The sequence below is a fragment of the Carlito syrichta genome, unplaced genomic scaffold (assembly GCF_000164805.1).
Source record: "Carlito syrichta isolate Samal-C Ts95f unplaced genomic scaffold, Tarsius_syrichta-2.0.1 Scaffold305876, whole genome shotgun sequence".
Taxonomy (NCBI): domain Eukaryota; kingdom Metazoa; phylum Chordata; class Mammalia; order Primates; family Tarsiidae; genus Carlito; species Carlito syrichta.
Genome location: NW_007249972.1, coordinates 158,473 through 180,051, shown reverse-complemented (window position 1 = coordinate 180,051; position 21,579 = coordinate 158,473). Strand labels below are relative to the sequence as shown.

The 21,579-nt window shown below is 38.9% G+C and overlaps 1 protein-coding gene across 2 annotated transcripts in view; it reads right to left on the bottom strand.

Annotated features, from left to right (window-relative positions):
* Window positions 1-21,579, bottom strand: part of LYPD6 (LY6/PLAUR domain containing 6) — a 152,535-nt gene that overhangs the window by 28,022 nt on the left and 102,934 nt on the right. Inside the window, exons 1-2 of one of the 2 annotated variants that reach the window (XM_008062887.1) lie at window positions 5,107-5,135; window positions 2,835-3,023 (exon numbers count right to left, since the gene is read on the bottom strand). In XM_008062887.1, coding sequence (XP_008061078.1) covers window positions 2,835-2,952 — 118 coding nt within the window. In that variant the 5' untranslated portion in view covers window positions 2,953-3,023; window positions 5,107-5,135. Of the gene's footprint in view, window positions 1-2,834; window positions 3,024-5,106; window positions 5,136-21,579 lie in introns of those variants that run through there. The other variant, XM_021714925.1, reaches the window with a different exon arrangement.

The window sequence follows — 21,579 nt, the reverse complement described above, 5'->3', positions numbered from 1 at the left end:
TGGGCTCAGGCAATCCTTCTACTTTAGCCTCCTGAGCAACTGGGACTACAGGAATGCACCACACCATGCCCAGTTAATTGTGTGTGTGCCTGTGTGTGTAGACGAGGTCTTACTCTGTTGCCTAGGTTGGTCTTGATCTTCTGGGCTCAAGTAATACTCTTGCCTCAGTTTCTCAAAGTGCTGGGATTACAGGTGTTAGCCACTGCATCTGGCCTGCATTTATTTTATGTGAATTTATTCCTGTGCCATAATTTTTTGTTTCTTTAGGGACATCTTTTTGTTCTGTGCAGGCTCCTCCTCTGGCTTAGGGACAATTTGTTCATTTTCAGTGAGGGTAATCTTGATGTGGCAGGGGAACTCCTGCATGGGTTAATTTGATCATGAACTCTGTAAGTGCAGTGGCGCATCTTAGGCACTTTGTTCCACCTGGATGTGCTCAATGACCAGAGAATCCACATCTAAACCCTTAAGTTCAGCATTACTCTCTGCATTTTTAAGCATGTGCAGCAAAAAATTCAGCACTCTTTCTGGGCCTCTGACCCTGTGGCCAGCCCCACTGTTTGGCCTGGGAACACCTACCAACTCCTGCATTGTAATGTCAGAATGGTACACATTGTTTCTGTAAAGATGCTTGGTGACTTTCTGTGTATACATAAGCATACCCTTGATGGTTTCACAGGAGTTCTTAAAATGAACATGAAGATTTGAACCTCTTGGTAGGCATGATTTTGTGTGTTTTATGGGTCAAGAGAATAAAGAACCATGTTCACAGATCACTTCAGGCCACTTAAGGGAAGAGGAAGCCCCATCGATTCTTTACATATGGTGAGTTCCTTCTGACCAGGCCATGGCTCTATTTATGACATTGGTCACTGAGTGGAACTTTTCCATCATCTTCTAAAGAGCAGAAGTGATTCCATTCTGGAAGCAGGGCTCAGCCTTCAAAACCTTCTGAAATTGAATTTCTAAATATGGGCCCACAACCTCAGGCTCTGATCCACCACACCACTGAGGCAGAAGTGGTGTGCGTGTTTGCTTTGTTTTTGTTTGCTTACATCCAATCACCTTAAATCTCCTTCCCACTCTGTGTGTACAGTCACAGGGGCAGAAGAGATCAGATGTGTCTTATTACGTGGCCCAGTTACTATTGAGCTGACAAAGAACCCCGCAGAAGCTGAAAACCTGGCAATCAACTCTAAGAGACTGAAATCTACATTTGTGCTTCATTAAGTCCAATAAAGAGGCATGGCTTTTTAGAGAAAAAGACAAAATGCAATCTAGAAAATACAAGTATCAAAGCACCTTCTCTTCATGCGTATTATTGAAATAAAGTAAAAAGTCCCACAAGCAGCCAGATAAGTTTTCCATACAATTAACCAGTTGGCAACAGACTATACTAGTAAGGTCTAATGACAATAATCTAAACAACCTATTTCTTGCCTTTCAAAAGTATATTTGAAGTTATTCAATTAAGGTGATTGTATTTTCAGTACCCTTAGTTTACTAAGTTGATGATAATAACAACATAAACAATTCGATTGCCTGGTACAGTATGGGTCTGGTGTTTCATGGATATTATTTCTGACCCATAAGATAATACTACTGAGTAGATATTATTCTATCACTTTAGAAATGAGGAAGTTAACACTTTAAAAAAATCCTCCTAACATCGATTATTTCCTACATGTGACACTCAATGCTAAGTGCTTCATACGCATTCTAATCATCACAAAGTTAGGAAATTTATTTAAAGTCAAAAGTCCACACCGTAGTTGATTTGATTGCTGACCCAACACAGTTGATTTGGTTGCTGACCAAAGTCTGGTAGACTCCAAAGTCCTATGCATTCTGTGTCCCACCTCTCAGCCAAACCAGAACTTGTGGACATTAAATATTTCAATCATGCAGGATGGAAGAAGTCCCAGTGGCTGCCTCCACTTTGTAGACTATACGATCCTCAAAAGCAAGAACTATGTTTTATTTGCCTTTATACCTTTCATGCCTATGACAATCCTACATACACAGTGGATACTCAAACAATATTTGTTGAGCAGAACATTTCAAAAGAATAATGTACCTTGGGGCAAAAGCTAATGGTCAGAATACACACAGTATAGCCTACTCTCACTGAGACAGGCAAAAACAGAAGAGAATTCTTACAAACATAAAAGCCACAAGATAAATACAGAGATGGAGACCAAAAGAGGAAGTCAGACTGCTGTGCCTCCCAAAGTGTGATCCTTAGAATATCTGCAACAAAAGTAACTGAAATTCTGACTGAAAGCAAAAATCCACAGGTGTAGCCTGAAATATATGCAAATCAGAAACTCTAGGGCTTGGATCTGGGCATCTTCATTATTATGTACTCTCTAGATAATTCTTAAACACAGGAAACCAAAAGGTACAGGGCATAGGAAGTTGTAGGAGGTAATTATGCTGAAACTGAGAATTAGATGCACAGAGAGGAAGACCAGCTATTATCTTACCTATAAAGGATTGATCTTTTACAAACAATCCTCCTCCTGGGACACGGCGGTTCACTTTGATAACTGACTTAGCGTTGGCACGAGTACAAGGGAAGATGATTCAGGATCAGAGTGATTGTGTAGGGAACAGAGAAAACAAGCCCAATAATCTGCCTTAAAATAAAAAAGCACACTTCTGTGAAAAGGTGAGGGTAAAATATAAAGCACCTTTTGTTAATGACTGCACCCCTCGATGAAATCACCAGAAGTTTCCCCTCTACTGAAAGCTGCCTTCTCCTGGTCATTTTTCAATTCACTTCTTATTTGAAATAAAGTGACATTTCTGCAGCGAAGAGAATAGAGTCTTACTTGAAGGATGGAGGTAGATAATGTCTTTCACTGTGAAGTCTCGGGACTGAGCAGCTTTCAGACAATCAGCCAGCAGGCTCAGGAACAGGAGCCAGGCCAGAGCAGGGCCAGGTTCCATGGCAGATGGTAGCGTCACTCATACAGAGGGCCTGGGAGTGGGGACTCGGGACGACGGGAGAGAGCTCGCACCTGAAATATGAAGAAAGACCCATCTCAGTGTTCCAGTGGAGAAAGCCACAGGAGGCTTGGCTGAGCGCCTGTGTTGGGGAGAGACAGGGAGCCAAGGGCACAAGGAAGTGGGTAGGCATGGGGAGAAACCTTAAAACAGTAATTTTAGAGCACGTAGAACATTCCAGCCCAGATCTATGCTTAATCAGGTTGCTAAAGCTCCATTGGTAGCCGTTCCCTCTCATATTCAGCAGAGATGGTATCAAGGGAGATTGAATTTTAATGAAATCCAGCTATTTTTGCCAGAAGGCCAGGGGATGGCTGCCAGAGTGCAACAATAAAGAAGTCAGGTACAAAATCTCAGAAACATTTCCCCGATAACGATGTAGGGCCAGCATGGAGTGCAGCCTTCCCGGCCCACGGTGCAGGGCAGACTATCATATTTGGGAACACAAAGAAATATCGGCATGTTGACCTCTCCTAAACCAATAATACAAAAAATCCCCTTAACATAACTAATATTTGCTGGCCAGGTGTTACTGAGGTTCTCTACATATATCAGTTTATTCTCCTAGAAACCGCGAGTAAACTGAGGTTCAGTAAATAAGTAGAGAAGCTGACTCAAATGCAAGCAGTGTGGATTTCAAGCTTGCATTTTCAAACACTAGGCAATTCTGTGTTCTTCCTAAGCCTGATTCAGGGTGTGTAAACAAAAACTGCTGAGATAAGATCAAGTTATCGCTGTAGCACTAAGCAGTCATCTACTCTGTCCTTTTTTCTGATTCTGTCCCTTTCCTCTCAAAATTGAGAACAATGCACCTTTGCAATAAGGTTGAACTGTCCCATCTTACTTGTAATGCAGAGATATGACTTAATTTTTAGATATGTGCTATTTGCTTGCTATCATCTTGGTTTCCTACAAAGTTTTTCCTCATGATCTAGTACTTTTCCAAGTACCATCATCTCTATTGCTCATGCTAGGGGTCAAGGTTAGATACTCATTTTATTTTAACCTGGTTGAAAAACCATAATTTTGATATTTTGTTTACAGATTTTAATACAAATGTTCAACAATATTTTCAAATGGCATGACAAAATAATTTTAAAATTACTTTGTAAAAACAAATGGACAACAAGTAAATAGTATATATGAAACAGAAACTCAGTAGAGAAAATCAATATTGCCTAATCAGACATTAGAATGTACTATAAAGCAATATCAATCAAAACAGAATGACAGAAAGTATAAAAATCAATTAACATTATAAGAAGCCCAGAAATAGACCCAACTATTTATATGATACAAGCAACTTTTCAAAATTATAGGACAATATCAAATGAGTAGTATTATGAAAACTTGATTAAATTTTGAAAGAAATTTAACTGAAACCAAACAATGCATGATACACTCAAATTGCCTCCAGATGTATTCCTTTTTTTTTTTTTATTGGTAAACTTTTAGAAAATAGAGTAGAGCTCTTATCACCTGTAATGGCTCGATGATGCCAACCTTGCCAATTTCATGTTCACTATGCCATCTTCGGCTTACAATTTGGTTCTCCGAAGCAAAATTGCATTCAGGAAGAGAAAGGGCTGCTCATTCACTTAATGAATATACTGCCAGACACTGTGCTAGGCACTTGGCTGAACAATATGATGAGAAAACAAATGTCAGTGGTGTCTTTCCTTTGCAAGTTAGCAGCCAAGTGACAGAGACAAACATTATCTCATTTTAAATGGATACAATAGTGCTTCATTTCACTTCCATTCTGGCTCTTCTCTGCCAGCGTGGTGAGGCTGGTAAGGCGAGGCTACACCTGAGGGACAGGTCTGTACAGCACCCTGTGAAGGCATGATTGCACCGTAGCCAACACGCTGATCTCCCAATTTGCAACAGGACTCAGTTTGAAAGTCAGAGATCAAAATGGCATGGGCATGATGTTTGTGACTGTAAACATAAATGTGAACAAATGTATGCTGTTAAAGACTGGGAAGGAAAGCATAAACTAAAGACATAGTAAAGACATAGTGCACTGGTTTGCTCAGGCTGCTGTAACAAAATACCTACACTGGAAGGCTGACACAACTCCTATTTATTTCTCACAGTTATGGAAGCTAGGTAGTCCAAGATCACGGTGTTGGCAAGGTTAGTCTTTCCTGAGTCTTTTCTCCGTGGCTTTCAGATGGTCACCTCCTCACTGCGTCCTCCCATGGCCTTTTCTTTGAGTGCACAGTCCTGTTGTCTCTTCTTCTTCTTATTAGGATGCCAGTCAGATTGGATCAGGGTCCCACCTGTATGACTTCATTTGGCCTTACTTACTTCCTTAAAGGTCTAAAGAACATAATGTAGTCACATTCTAAGGTACTGAGGATTAGGGATTCAGCATGTGAATTTTGTGGTCACACATCTCAGCCCCATTGCACAGGGGTTTTTCAGATAACATTTTCTGTCACATGATATGTCACAGTGATGTTGTTTCATAATCTAAAATAGTATAAATTACCTGAGGTGTCTTCCCAGGTCATAGGACGGTTGAGTTCCTCAGGGCAGGAATTTGCCATGATTACCTTTACCTTCCCTGCCTCAGAACCTGGCCACAGAAAAGGTTCAGTCAGTCTCTATGGAGGGGATAGGAACATTTACCTCAGACTATTCTGGTACCTTAGAAATGGGCTCCTGCCTTCCGCTTATGTCCTTTGCCAACGCATGCTGTGTTTTGCCATAAGAGATGAATGATTAAAAAAAAAATCACATCTGCTAAAAAGAAAAAAATAATAATCAATATTCATGCTACAAAATAAAACTTAATTTGAAGTCATACATACTATTACTATATCTTTTTCATGACCCCAAATATGATTAGGTGGGAATGGGGCATGTCTTGAAGTGATATTTTAAAATTTACTAGTAATAATCAAGACTATGAAAACTGATCTTTATAGTAAATAGTAAAGCGAACTCATGGCAACGTTTAAGTTTAAATTGATACAGATTAAGTATGGCAGAACTTTTATTCATTACTTTACTTTCTAAAAAAAAAGACTATGTAGCATCATTTTACTTTTTAATTTATTCTTCCACTGTAATCTTATGAAGCATTTTCATTTTTGTTTTATTCCGTTTAACAATGTGTTGCAATTGTTTAATATGTATCCTCCCCCATATCACTTATTTGTCATCTAATTGGCATTTGCAAACTTCTATGTGCAGAACTGAGAGCAAGCATGGTACTTCCCTTGTAGTGGAACAAACAGTCTGGGTTTGAGAGCAGGTGTTAATTACTAATCACACATAGTGGCACTAAAGAGCTCAGTCACAGAATTTCAATTCAGCCTCTCCTAGGAGAAATTTCTCTTTGGAACCCTTCCCCACCCACTAAAACCTACTCAATTCTAGAATACTCTAAAAGGCACATCAGTTCAAAAATTTTTTAACTTACTTTTCATGAGAAATACAGGTAGAAAAATTTTAGTAGGGAGTTTGCTTAGCCTTTAAAGTACAAAACAAAACAAAAAGGTGACTATTATGCTAGCTGAATAATGGTCTCCACTAAGATGTCCTTGTCATAACCCCAGAACCTGTAAGTATGTTAACTTACATAGTAAAGGGTACTTTGTAGATGTGGCTAAGTTAAGGATCTTGAGATGGGGAGATTATGCTGTATTATCCAGGTGAGCCCAACATAATCACAAAAGTCCTTATGAGCGGGAGGCAGGAGGATCAGAATTAGAAGTAGGAAAGGGCGATGGAAGCAGAGGTGGGAGGAATATGAGAAAGAGGCCACAAGCCAAGAAATACAGGTGTGTTTTAAAAGCTAAAAAAGGCAAGGAAATAGATCCTCTCCTGAAACTTCTAAAAGGAACCAGCCCTGCCAACACCTTGACTGTAACCTAGTGAGACTAATTTTAGATTTCTGACTTCCTAAACTATAAGATAATAAATTTGTGTTGTTTTAAATATGTGGTAAATTGTTATAGCCACAATAGAAAACTAATACAGTAAGTCCCTTACATATAAACCTTCAAGTTGCAAACTTTCAAAGATGGAAATGTGCATTTGCATTCCGTTCACATGTATGGCATACATTGTTATGTGTATGCATCCTCTACAAGTGGTTGTGCTTTTGTGTATTGTACAGTACTGTTTATTTTTAATGTATTATTTGATTGAAAAGTATTGTAAACCTATTACAGTACAGTATTATATTGCCAATTGTGTTAGTTGAGTACCTAAGCTAACACTGTTGGATTTATAAACAAATTGGACATATGAATGTGCTTTCAGAACAGAACTTATTCATATATAAGGAATTTACTGTACAACTATTTTAAAATCAGACCTTTAAACCACAGTATATCCTATTTACACAAATATGTAGAAAAGAAAAGTAGAACCACAATTGTCATTTCATTTTTATTTTGTTTTATTTTATTTTAAATATGTGGAATACAATTAAGAGTCAGGTATACAAGTGTTCATATGCAGGTACCCTTGTTGATGAGGTGTGCCCCTCCCCCTGGCAATTTCCCACTATTGCCAATCCCTCCCCTGTCCTCACCTGGCAGTTTCCCACTACTGCCAATCCCTTTTTTAGTATTACAATAGTTGTTCAAGGTCCACTTATGAGTGAGAACATGTGATACTCAGTTCTTTGTTTCTGTGATAAATCACTCAGTATCATAGACTCTAAGTCTATCCAAATTGCTGAAAAGTTCATAAATTTGTCCTTGTTTATGGCTGCCTAATATTCCATCATGTATATGTACCACTTTTTTTTAATCCAGTCACATCCTCTCCAGCATCTATTGTTTTTTGAGTTACTGATGATGTCCATCCTGACTGGAGTTAGGTGATATCTCAGTGTGGTTTTAATTTGCATTTCTTTGATAACTAGTGAGGCAGAACATTTTTTCACATGTTTGTTGGCTGCTCACATGTCTTCTTTTGAATCTATTTATATCTTTTGCCCACTTTGTAATGGGTCTGTTTGTTTTTTTATTTTTTTCCTTTTTTTTTTGAGTTGGAGTCTCACTCTGCCACCTGGGCTGGAGTGCAGTGGCACACTCATAGCCACCACACTCTCGACCTGCTGGGCTCAGACGGTACGTTCCGCCTCAGGTTACCAAGTAGCTGGAACTACAGGCATGCACTACCATGCCTGGCTTATTTATTTATTTATTTGTAGAGACATGGTCTCACCATGTTGCCCAGGCTGGTCTCGAACCCCTAGTCTTAAACAATCCTCTCACCTCAGCCTCCCAAAGTGCTGGGATTACAGGATTGAGCCACCACACCCAGCCTGTTTTTTTCTTTTTCACACATTTGAGTTCCTTGTAGATTCTAGATGTTAGACCTTTGTCAGATATACAGTTGACAAATGTTTTTCCCAGTCTGTGGGCTGTCTCTCTGCTCTCTCAATGGTTTCTTTGGCTTTGCAGAAGCTTGTCAATTTGATGAGTTCCTACTTATCTATCTTATCTCTTATGGCACAGGCACTTGGGGTTTTGATCAGGAATTGCTCGCTAGTTCCAATTTCCATAAGGGTGTCTCCTGCATTTTCTAAGGTTCTTACATTTTGAGGTTTTACATTTAGGTCTTTGATCCATTTAGATTTTATTTTTGTGTATGGTGATAGGTAGGGGTCTTGTTTTAATCTTCTGCATGTGGTCAGTCAGTTTTTCCAGTGCCATTTACTGAATAGGTTCTCCTCTCCCCAGTGGTTGTTGTTACAGACTTTTTCAAAGATGAGTTGAGAAATTGAGGTTTTGCTTCTAGAATCTCTATCCTTTTCCGTTGGTCTATATGACTGTTCTTGTACCAATACCAGGCTGTTTTGATTATTTTAGCCTTATAGTAAAGCTTAAAGTCTGGGAGCATGATATCCCCCAGTTTATTTTTTTTTTTACTGAGGATTGTTTTGGTTATTCATAGTTGTTTATGTTTCCAAATGAATTCCTGTATAGTCATTTCCAGTTCTGAGAAGAATGCTGCTGATAATTTAATGGGTATTGCATTAAATCTGTAGATTGCCTTGGGTAGGATGGACATTTTAGCAATGTTGATTCTTCCAATTCATGAGCATGGAATATTTTTCCATTCGTTTGTGTCTTCTTGAATTTCTTTGAGCAGTGTTTTGCAGTTTCTGTTGTAAAGGTCTTTCATGTCTTTTGTTAGGAATAAGCCAAGGTATTTCTTTCTTTCTTTCTTTCTTTTTTTTTTGTGGCTATTGTGAATGGGATCATGCTTTTTATTTGGGTTTCTGTTTGTTTATTGTTGATGTATAGGGATGCGACTGACTTTTGCACATTTATCTTATACCCATAGACTTTGCCAAAGTTCTTCATCAGTGCAAGGAAGTTTTTGACAGGTTCTCTTGAGTTCTCAAGGTACAGAATCATGTTGTCTGCAAAGAGGGATAACTTAACTTCCTCTTTTCCTATTTGGATACTCCTGATTTCCTTCTCTTGTCCGATTGCTCCAGCTAGGACTTCCAATACTATGCTGAACAGGAGGGTTGAGAATTGGCATCCTTGCCTTGTTCCAGTTTTCAGGGGAAATGGTTCCAACCACTGTCTGTTCAGCAGTACGTTGGCTCACAATTGCCATTTTAATGGAATTTTTTTAAACTTCCTAAATTTTGAGTCACTAACAGATATGCTAGCTTGAGCCATATAAAACTGCCACTTTTATAAGTAAAAAATGGTTGCATATTGACAACTTCATGTGGTCCAACCTATAGCTTCCACAAAAAATGATACTGACTGAAGCACAGAAAATTAAAAATTAAATGGCCTTGGAGCAGTAGATATAATGCTATATAAAAACATACAAATGTTCACACACAGCACAAGTTAATCCTCTTTCTTTGTTTATGCATGAAGTCTACACAAGTCTCTTTAAAGTCCCAATATCATAATATCATCTCCAGGCTTCAAACTCTCCTTGGCTCCTGCACACACATAACTGACTTGTCTTACTCTTCACCCAGCACTGGAAGTGCATTAGAGGAAGGTCCACATCTTCCTCACTTCCCCATTTAACAAGCTTAGTAACATCTTAAAAACATGTTTCAGCTGGGTGTGGTGGCACAAATCTATAATCCCAGTATTTGGGAGGCCAAGGTGAGGGGATTGCCTGGGTCCATGGGTTCAAGAATAGCCTGGGCAACTTGGAAAGTCCTCATCTCTATATTAAATCAGTAAAAAAAAATCAGTCGGGATGGTAGCATACGCCTGTAGTTGCAGCTACTTGGAAGGCTAAGCCAGAAGGTTCGCCTGAGTCTAGCAGGTCGATGCTGGGCTGGCCGTGAACATGCCACTGCATTCCAGCTGGGCAATAGAGTGAAACTCCAATCTAACTCTCAAAAAAAAAAAAACATGTTTCATATGCTTCATGCCAAGCAATATATTCGTGTGTGTGTGTGATGTACAAGCTGTGTGTTACTATTCCTGCTTTACAGATGAGGAAGCTGAGCTCAGGGAGAAGGAGTAACTTACAATCCCAGACCTGCTGTAAGTGGAGATGTAAAGCTAGATCTTTCAGCATTTGTAGTTAAGTACACTTACATACTGATCAAAATTTGCACAATGATTTCTTTCACACAATACATGGTGAAGAAAGATATCTGTTTTGTTTTGATATATTTCATGTAAGTATCAATTAGTTGCCAAACTAAGTTCTTTTTCCTAATGTGGGCAACTCAAAGTCAACACCAATGCTTCATGTATATCAAACACTGCAAATGATACATTTTTATTAAATCACTTCTCAACCACAATAACCCTTCCAGTTATTAATTTAAAGGTCTCTCTCTACACAAAATGTGCACTTAAGCATTATGCATTATTTCATGTCATCTGAACCTGCATGGTCACTCAACCATAGCCTTCATTTCATAGCATGTGTTGAATATGTATGAGTTGTACACAGAGATTAAGAGCTAGTGCCTGTGTTTGAGACCTAGCTCCAACACTCACTTATTGTATAATCTTGAGCCCGTTACTTAAGTACTTTGTGCTTCAGTTTTCTCACCTGCAAAATGGGTATCGTAATACTACCTATCTTAAAAGTGTATGATGAGGAATAAATAAGTTAACATTTATAAAGCACTGAGAACAGTGTCTGTCCCACAGTAAATGCCATGCAGTACTTCTTAATATATATATTTTGAGTTGGAGTTTCACTCTGTCGCCCATACTGGGCTCCGGTGATCCTTCCGCCTCAGCCTTCCAAGCAGCTGGAACTACAGGCGCGCGCTACCATGCCCAGCTAATTTTTGACTTATTGTAGCGATGAGGTCTCGCCAAGTTGCCCGGGTGGGTCTCAAACCCATTGGCTCGGGCAATCCACTTGCCTCGGCTTCCCAAAAAGCTAGGATTACAGGCTAAGCCACCAAGTTTGGCCTCTAATATTTTTACTACTATTGTTTTGTCCCAAATCAGTGTTGTTTTCTAAGTGAAAGTAAATGAGGTGTAATTAACTTTGTTTGACACAACTCACTTTCCTAAACTCAGAAATATACAACCATCTTCCAAAACTACTAAGTATGACAAATCAGGATCAATATGTGTCCTCTACTCCAACATGTGCCCCACAGCCACAAAGGCAAGGACCAAGCCAGTGGGGGATAGGGGGAGGATACTTCCTACCAACTGGCATTTAATTTGACTGAGGCTCATGCAGAACCAAGACTTTCTGGCATCCTTCATTAGGGAAGCAGACAGGTGGGTGCTGCCCTACTGTGCTCTCCCCATGTCACCCCCAGGTTACCCTTACAAGCCCTATGTTCCACCCTATGATCTTTCACATCTGCTTTAACCCTGTGAACTTGGCAACATCTCATGGATTACCTACCAGCAACTTGACAGCAATTTTTTTATGAAACAGTGAAAAACAGCCGGACTCGGTGGCTCAGCCCGTAATCCCACACCTTGGGAGGCTGAGGTGAGTGAACTGCCTGAGCCCGCGGGTTTGAGACATGCCCGGGCAACTTGGTGAGACCTCATCTCTACAATAAATCAAAAAATTAGCCAGGTATGGTAGCGCGCGTCTGTAGTTCGAGCTACTTGGAAGCCTGAGGTGGAAGGATCGCCGGAGCCCAGTAGGTCGAGGCTACGGTGGCCGGGAGTGGCCACTGCACATCAGTCTGAGTGACAGAGTGAGACTCCAACTCAAAAAACAAACAAACAAAAAACAGTGAAAAACAAATCACTTCATATTAAATAGTATAAAGTTGGAACAAATTATTTTATTGTAATACTACTTGGCTTATAATGGTATTTTGGACATTGAGGAGCTTATATATGACAGAAAATCAAAATTTTATCTTATATTTTTCTAACGTGGTAACATGTGAAACAGTCACCAACATGCATTGCAGGTTCATTGAAACATGTTATGCAATAGTAAATTGTTTGACATCTTCCACCTGATGTTTTTCTATTCCAGTAGACAATGCAGTCTCATTTTCTTCCTCCCGCATTAATAATATGTAATTTTGGTGGGATCCAAGATGGCCATGCTGGAGCAGCAGACTGGCAACTCTCTCACCAAGCAAGGCAAAGGGAAAGGACCCAGCTGCTGATAGACAGAGACACTCCAAAAACTTTTGAACACGTGAAGCACACTGCACTCAGTAAAGGTCTCTTTGAAGACATGGAGACCAGAAAGTTATGACAGATGTGGGAATCTGGGCACGCTATTTCCCACCATGTGTCAGGCATGCACAGGAACTGAAGTCCTCACCAGTGAAGGGGAGTAGATGAGTGATTCTAAGATGTATGTGAGTCATTGGTCCATGCTGGAGAAGTCCTGGTCAGGACACAGAGGCAGACAACAGAAGCCCAAGTGGAATGGTGAACAGAACCCACACTGGGTCAACCACCATGAGTATGGTTTTTGCCAGTGAAGCCTAGCAGTTAGATCCCAGGCAGAGAAAGTCAACCTGCAGACTTCTAGGACCTTGTGGTCATTTTTCCAGGTTATCAAAATGAATCACCTCCAAGTGCTGCATGCCTACAAAGCATATTTCCCCCCACCCCATGGAAGGGAATGCACTCCTTTTCAAGAGCAGAGTAAAGACTTGAGCAGGGAGAGAGCAACATGTAAAACACCCAAAAGCTCTCTTGATGGGAAAGATTCTGGGCTGCAAACCACATATAGCAGAAGGGGGGGTGCCTACTTATCTCCCCATTCACTTTCTGAAGAATACTAGCAGCAGGGGCTGAAAACTAACTTGACTAGATTAACAGCAAGAAAGAACATCTACAAGAGAGAAACCTTCCGTAGGGTGAAGCAAGGAGCAGAAGTGAATGGCCCTCTCTCACTGAGTGACCTATATTGAACCACAGAAAGGGCCCTAAAACAGAGGTCAATGACTTGAGTTTTACAGCAACAAGAATAAAGAATTATAGAGAGGAAGAGAGGCCTGTCACAAATGAGGAAAAAGTCAACAAAAAAAAAATATGGGCACCCTTCAGAGTCCTAAAGAGACAACACCTGAAAAAGCAGCTATCAGTGCACAAACAATGAGAACCCCCCAGAACAACCTGCTCCAGAAAACAGTCACAGAAATCAGAGACTGTATAGCTAAACTGAACAGAGTGAACCAAGAAAAACCAGAAGCTAAACTTACCAAAGTCATATAGGAAGTAAAAGTGGAGTTTGCCAATTTCAGAAAAACCTATTCTGAAATAATGGAAATGAAGAACTCCATCCTGAAAACAAAAAACACAATAACAAGCATAAGAAGCAGGATCAACCAAGCAGAAAAATGAATCTCAGAGCTTGAAGTAAAAAATATGGAATTAACCCAGTGTGTTGATAACATAGGAAAAAAACTAAAAAAGAAGGAGCAAAGCCTCCAAGAGATGTGTAACTATGGCAGGAAGTCAAATCTACACCCGATTGGTATCCCTGAAGCAGAAAGGGAAACAGAACACCATGGAACAAACATTCCATGAAGTCAAACAAGAAAATTTTCCACATCTTGCTAGCATGGCGATCATTCAAGCACAAGAGATTTAGAGAACCCCTGCAAGGTATCAAATGAGAAGACTCTCCCTCAAGCACATAGTAATCTACCTCCACAAAGTAAGCATGAAATCAAAAAATCCTAAGTGTAGCAAGAGAGCAAGGTCAGACTACCTACTGGGAAAGATCCATCAGAATCGCTCCAGACTTATTTGCAGAAACACTACAAGCCAGAAGGGACTTAAGTCCAATTTTTAACATTCTTAAAGATAAGCAAGTCTAGCCAAGAATTTCCTACCCTACCAAACTAAACTTCATCAATGATGGAGAATAAAAATCCTCCCAAGACATCCAGTCCCTAAGAGAATATGTTGCCTCCAGACCAACCTTTCAGGAGATTCTTAAGAAGGTGTTGGACATAGACAATAATAATGATGATGATAATAGAACAGTCATAATCATCACAAAAGTACAGGCAAACACAGAGTCAGCACAGCATACAGAGTACTAACAAAAATGACAATACACACACATATGAATACAAAAGTAAAAGGAAACAAAGCAACACTCTAAGAGCCTATGACAGGGATAACTCTCATATGACAATAATCAATGTAAACATGAATTGACTAACTGTGCCACTGAAGAGATATAAACTGGCAAACTGCATAAAAAAGCATGATCCAATAGTCTACTGCCTCCAGGAAACTCATCTCACTGCAAAAGATACACACAGGCTCAAATTTGAGGGCTGGAAAATGGTCTTTCAGGCGAATGGAAGACAGAAGAGAGCAGGTGAAGCTACTCTGATATCAGACAAAGCAGACTTCAAATCATCAAAAGTTAAAAAGGACACAGAAGACCACTATATAATGATAAATGTTCAATCCACCAGCAAAAAATATCCATCTTAAACATATATGCACCCAACACAGAACCACCAGGTTTTATAAAGCAACTGCTGAGTAAACTAGGAAAGGACATTGACTCTCACACAATCATAGGTGGAGACTTAAATACCTACTAACAGCTTTAGATAGATCATTGAGGCAAAAAACCAACAAGGAGATCTGGAACCTTAACTCAATGCTCGACCAAATAGATTTAACAGATATCTACAGAACACTCCACTCAAAAACTACAGAGTATACATTCTACTCATCAGCACATGGAATATACTCCAAGATTGATCACAGTCTCAGACACAAATCAACTATGAACAAGTTTCAAAAGATTGAAATAATACCATGTATCTTCTCAGATCACAGTGGAATACAAATAAATATTGTCACCAACAAGATCCCCTCCAAAACACACAAAGACAAGGACACTAAACAACACACTACTGAACAACTGTTGGGTCAACACAGAAATCAAGACATAAATAAAAAGATTCATGGGAAAAATGAAAGCAAAGACATAGCTTATCAGAATCTCTGGGATGCCATGAGTTGGTGTTAAGAGGAAAATTCATAGTATTATATGCATACATCAAGAAAACAAAGAGGTTATAAGTAAATAGTCTAGAGTTACACCTAAAGGAGCTAAAAAGGCAAGATCATCTAAATCCTAACTTCAGCAGAAGAATCCAGATTACCAAGATAAAAGACAAAAGATATAATAGATATAAAAGACAAAAATATAATAGATATAAAGACAAAAATATAATAGAAAGTATTAACAAGACAAAATGCTGGTTCTGTGAAAGGATAAATAAGATCAATGGACCCCTGGTCAGATTGACTAAAAAAAAAAAGAGAGAGAGAGAGAGAGAGAGACAGAAAGTCCAAATAAACAGGACTCCTACCCATCACCAAACACAAAAATCAATTTTAAATGAATCAACTAACTAAATGTAAAACCTCAAACTATAAGAATCTTAGAAAATGCAGAAGACACTCTTATAGACATTGGAATAGGCAACAAATTCCTGATCAAAAACCCAAAAAACTATGCTATAAGAGATAAGATAGACAAGTAGGACTTCATCAAACGAAAAAACTGTCAAGAAAATGGGGAGACAGCCCACAGAATGGGAAAAAAATATTTGCCAACTGTTTATCTGACAAAAGCCTAACATCCAGAATTTATAAGGAACTCAAACATGCCAAAAGGAGAAGAAAACAAAGAGCCCTACTAAAAAGTGGGCAAAAGATATGAACAGACACTTTTCAAAAGAAGACATATTAGCAGCCAACAGATACATGAAAAAATGCTCAGCCTCACTAATCATCAAATACATGCAAATTAAGACCACACTGAGATACCACCTAACTCCAGTCAGGATGGTCATCATTAATAATTCAAAAAAATATCAGATGCTGGTGAGGATGTGGAGAAAAAGGGAACACTTCTACACTGCTGATAGGAGTGTAAATTAGTACAATCTCTATGGAAAACAGTGTGGTGATTTTTAAAAGATCTAAAAATCAACCTTCCATACAACCCAGCAATCTCCCTTCTGGGAGTATACCAAGAGGAATTCAAATCATTCTATGAAAAAGATAACTGTGCACACATGTTTATTGCAGTACTATTCACAATAGCAAAAACATGGAACCAACTATGCTGCCCATTGAAAATGTACTAGATTTTTTAAATGTGGTACATATACATGATGAAATATTATGCAGCCATAAAGGACAAAATTACGAACTTTGCAGCAACTTGGATGGATTTCGAGTTCATCATACTCAGTGATCCATCACAGAAACAAAGAACTGAGTACCACATATTCTCACTCATAATTGGATCCTGAACATTTATCATAATGCTACAAGAAAAGAATTGGCAGTAGCGGGACACTGCCAGTGGAGGAAACATCAATAAGGGTACCTGATCCTAAACCAGGCAAAGTGAGGACCAATGGGAGACTCAAACTTCATCTGTACATTGACCACTTATGTGCCTAATCCTGAATTGTACTCCACATTTTTAAAATAAAATAATAAAAAAGGAAAAAAATCCAATAAAGCAATTCATTCAAAATTAAGAAAAAGACCTCAAAATTAGAAATGCAAAATGCAAACTGACCCTGAAAAAACAAAAAAGATATCAGAAATTACTATGAACACCTGTATACAAATAAACTAGAAAACTTAAAAGAAATGGGGTACATTCTGACATCACACAATCGCCCAAGGTTGAAACAAGAAGAAATTGAAACCCTAAACAGACCAATAACAATCCAGAAAATAGACTCAGTCATAATAAATCTCCTTGCCAAAAATAGCCCCGGACCTATGGCTTCCCCACTGAATTCTACAAGATATACAAGGAAGAGGTGATTACCAATATTATTGAAAGTATTCCAGACAATTGAAAACAATGGAATTCTCCCCGACTCATTTTATGAAGCTAATATCATACTGATACCAATCTTATTGAAAATATTTCAGGCAATCAAGAATGATAGAATTCTCTACAATTCATTTTATGAAGCCAATATCATACTAATACACAAACCTGGCAAAGACTCAACAAGGAAAGAGAATTACAGATCAATCTTCTTGATGAACATTCTCAACAAGATTCAAGCAAATCAGATCCAACAACACAGCTTAAGGATTGTTCACCATAACCAGATGGGCTTTATTCCTGGGATGCAAGGCTGGTTCAATATTTAGAAGACCATAAATGTAATTCAGCACATTAACATGTAAAACCAAGAACCACATGATTATATCATTAGATGAAGAAAAATATTTGACAAAATCCAAAATTTTTCTTGATAAAAACCCATGTTGCTTACTAGGCAAGAAGCTGGAAGCATTCTGCTAAGAACAAGCACAAGACAGGACAAGAATGCCCACTCTCACCCCTCCTGTTCAACATATTGTTAGAAGTCCTAGCCAGAGCAAGCAGTATCCAGATAGGAAAAGAGGAAGTTAATCTGTCCTTCTTTGTGGACAATATGATTCTATACCTTGAATACTCTAGGGAGTCTGTCAAAAGCTTCTTCACATCAATAAATGACTTTGGTAAAGTCTCAAGTTATAAAACAAATGTGCAAAAAACAGTTGTATTTCTATACACCAGCAACAAGCAGGCAAAAACCAAATAAAAAACACAATTCCATTCACAATAGCCCCAGACAAACAACAGCAAAAAATACCTTTTTTTCACCTAACCAGAGGTTAGGCATTCACCTAACCAGAGAAGGGAAAGAACTTTACAACAAGAACTACAAAACACTGCTGAAAGAAGTCAAGGATGACACAAACAAATGGAAAAATATTCCATGCTCATGGATTAGAAGAATCAATATTGTTAAGAAGTCCATCCTACCCAAGGCAATCTATATATTCAATGCAATACCCATCAAATTACCACTATCATTTTTCTCAGACCTGGAAACAACAATACATGAGTTTATATAGAAACAACAACAAAAAAGCATGAATAGCTAAAACAATCCTCAGCAAAAGAAACAAAGTGGGAAGTATCACATATCCAGACCTTAAACTTTATTATAAGGCCACACTAACCAAAATAGCCTGGTACTGGTACAGGAATAGGCACATAGACCAATGGAACAGGACAGAGATTCTAGAAGTAGAAACTCGGTCTCTCAACCAACATATCTTTGATAAAGCCAGCAATAACAATCACTGGGGAAAGGAGGCCATATTTAGCAAATGGTGCTGGGAAAACAGACAGACCACATGCAGATGAATGAAATCAAACCCCTACCTATCACCATATACAAAAATCAACTCAAAATTGATCAAAGATCTAAATGTAAAACCTCATACTATAAGAATCCTAGAAGAAAAAGTAGGAAACACCCTTTTGCACATTGGAATAGGCAACAAATTGTTGACCAAGTCTCCAAAAGTGAATGCCATAAAAGCTAATATAGACAAGTGGGAACTCATCAGGTTGAAAAACTTTTGCACAGAAAAAAAAAAAAAATCAAGAAAGCAAAAGTGAATCCACAGAATAGGAAAAAATATTTGCAAGCTATGCATCTGACAATGTCTTAACATCCAGGAACTATAAGGAACTCAAATGAAGTGAAAGGAAAAAAAACCATTAAAAAAGGGGGCAGACAGGCTCGGTGGCTCAGCCTGTAATCCCGCGCCTTTGGGAGGCTGAGGTGAGCGGATTGCCTGAGCCCACGGGTTCGAGACCCGCCTGGACAGGCGAGACCTCATCTCTACAATAAATCAAAAAAAAAATCAGCCGGGTGTGGTAGTGCATGCCTGTAATTCCGGCTACTTGGAAGGCTGAGGCGGAAGGATTGCCGGAGCTCAGCAGGTCGAGGCTGCGGTGGCTGGGAGCGGCCACTGCACTCCAGTCTGGGCGACCGAGTGAGACTCCAACTCAAAAAAAAAAAAAAAAGTAGGCAAAAGGACATGATCATGAATAGACACTTCTCAGAAGACATACAGGCAGCCAACAGACACATGAAAAAATGATCATCCCACTAATAATCAGAGAAATGCAAATGAAAACTACAGTGAGATAACACCTAACTCTGGTAAGGATACCATCATTAATAAGTTTTAAAAACAACATATGCTGGTATGGGTGTGGAGAAAAAGGAACACGTCTACACTGTTGGTGGGAGTGAAAGCTAGTTCAGCCTCTATGGAAAACAATGTGAGGATTCCTAAAAGAACTAAAAATTGACCTCCCATATGATCCAGCAATCCCTCTCTTGGAAAGGAATAGAAATCATTCTATCAAAAAGACACTGGCACATGCGTACTTACTTCAGGACTATTCACAATAGCAAAAACATGGAACCGACCCTACTACCTATCGAACATAAACTGGATAAAGAAAATGTGGTACATATACACAATGGAGTATTATACAGCCATAAAGAAGAACAAGATCATGGACTTCATAGCAAATTGGATGGAGATAGAGACCATCATCCTAAGTGAACTATCACAGAAACAAAGAACTGAATATCACATTCTCACTCATAAGTGGACCCTGAACATTAGTCACATTAGCCCAAGGGAAGGATCAGCAGTTGCTGAACACTGATAGGGGAGGGAGAGAGGGAGGCAGGAGGATAGGGAGGCATGTGACAATGGTACCAGGTCCCCTACTGGAGGAGTGAGGGTCAGTCAGAAGCTCAACCTTTACCTGCATGCAGCCTACTTATATAGTTAATCTTCATTTGAACCCTCTACCTCTATAATAAAATAATTATAATATGTAATTTATTGTTCAAAGACAATGTGGAAGGATATACTCATGATTCCTGAAAACCACTTCTTAACTGACCAATCAGAAGTTTGACAAATTTCAAATGGGACATAGGTTTTTGGTTGTTTTTGAATGGAAAAACTTCAAGAACACATACATTTTTGAAAAATTTATGCTTGCATAAGTTTTTCCTGTATAATCACCAGCAATCTCTTTATGTCACATGAGAGGGGACATTGAGTGGTCTGCTAGATTTACGGTGTCCTCTCAGAGCGGATATCTAAGTGCAAAGGGTTAATTAGATTTTACTTGTATAAAGGATGTTGATGGATGTCAGGAGCACATTCCCCTGCATCCCTTCCAAGGTCCGTGTCCTGCCCACACAGTCCTACTGATGGTAGACCATCATGGATGAAGGCAAATGCACTTCATTCATTACAAGAGATTCATCTCTACTAATTATAGGAAAAGGTGAGCTGAATTCTTTAGGCCTGGTTTATTTAGCACAGATTTTCAAATCTGGGGGATTCAAATACCTATTTAACCATGAATTTTATGTGTTTAATGGAAAACTTCCAGTTTCGTAAAGAAGTTTATTCTTCATTCTCCCAACACATTTTTCTTGTGAAATTGTTCCTCCTTTGGCGGGGGGCGGGGTAATGCATTTTCTAGATTCGTGTATGATTAGAAAGAAGACTGAAAAAATAGACAACAAAATAATGTAGGATTTAGGGAAAGTATTAATATTCATCTGCATGTTCCAAAATTTTAATGAATATGTATTCTTTATAAAGAGAAAAACAATCTTTTAAAAATATTGGTTTACAAAGAATGAATTTGACAGAATGGTCTCACTTTTAACGTACAAAGTCAGTTTTTCACCTAAAGTCAATGACTATAACCTCTGAAATATTCCCATGTCTTCTAAAACAATGGATTTGATAAGAGCAGAATGACCTCTCTTACTATGTCCTTCCCTAGTGTCCTAGTCCAGGTGCTCATAGCAAAACCTGTGCCAATGACTGAGGAGCTAACACTTTATTTGGGAGATGCAAGACCAAGACTATGTAAGGCAAAGGGAAAAGAGAGAGAGAGAAGTGAAACTAGAAAACATAAGCCTTGTGATCCTAGACTACCATACTGGCCACCATTTCACAAGAAGCTATAAAGAGATGGAGGATGAATGGAGGACCTGCACCTTAGTGTGTTCCATGGAAAGAGAAAGGGAGAATTCATCTACTGGTTCCTTCCCATCTTGCTTCCTACTAGTCAAGTCTTACTCTCCAAAGAATTCCCGCCCTCCCCAACACTTCGGCAGCCAGAATGGAGGGTTAACCCAATGTGGGTGAACTGCTGGTTTTATTCCAATGGATTACTTGCTACATTCTGAAAAAGAAAGAAAAAAACTTAGTTTGAGACCTATTGGACTTCCACTTGAGA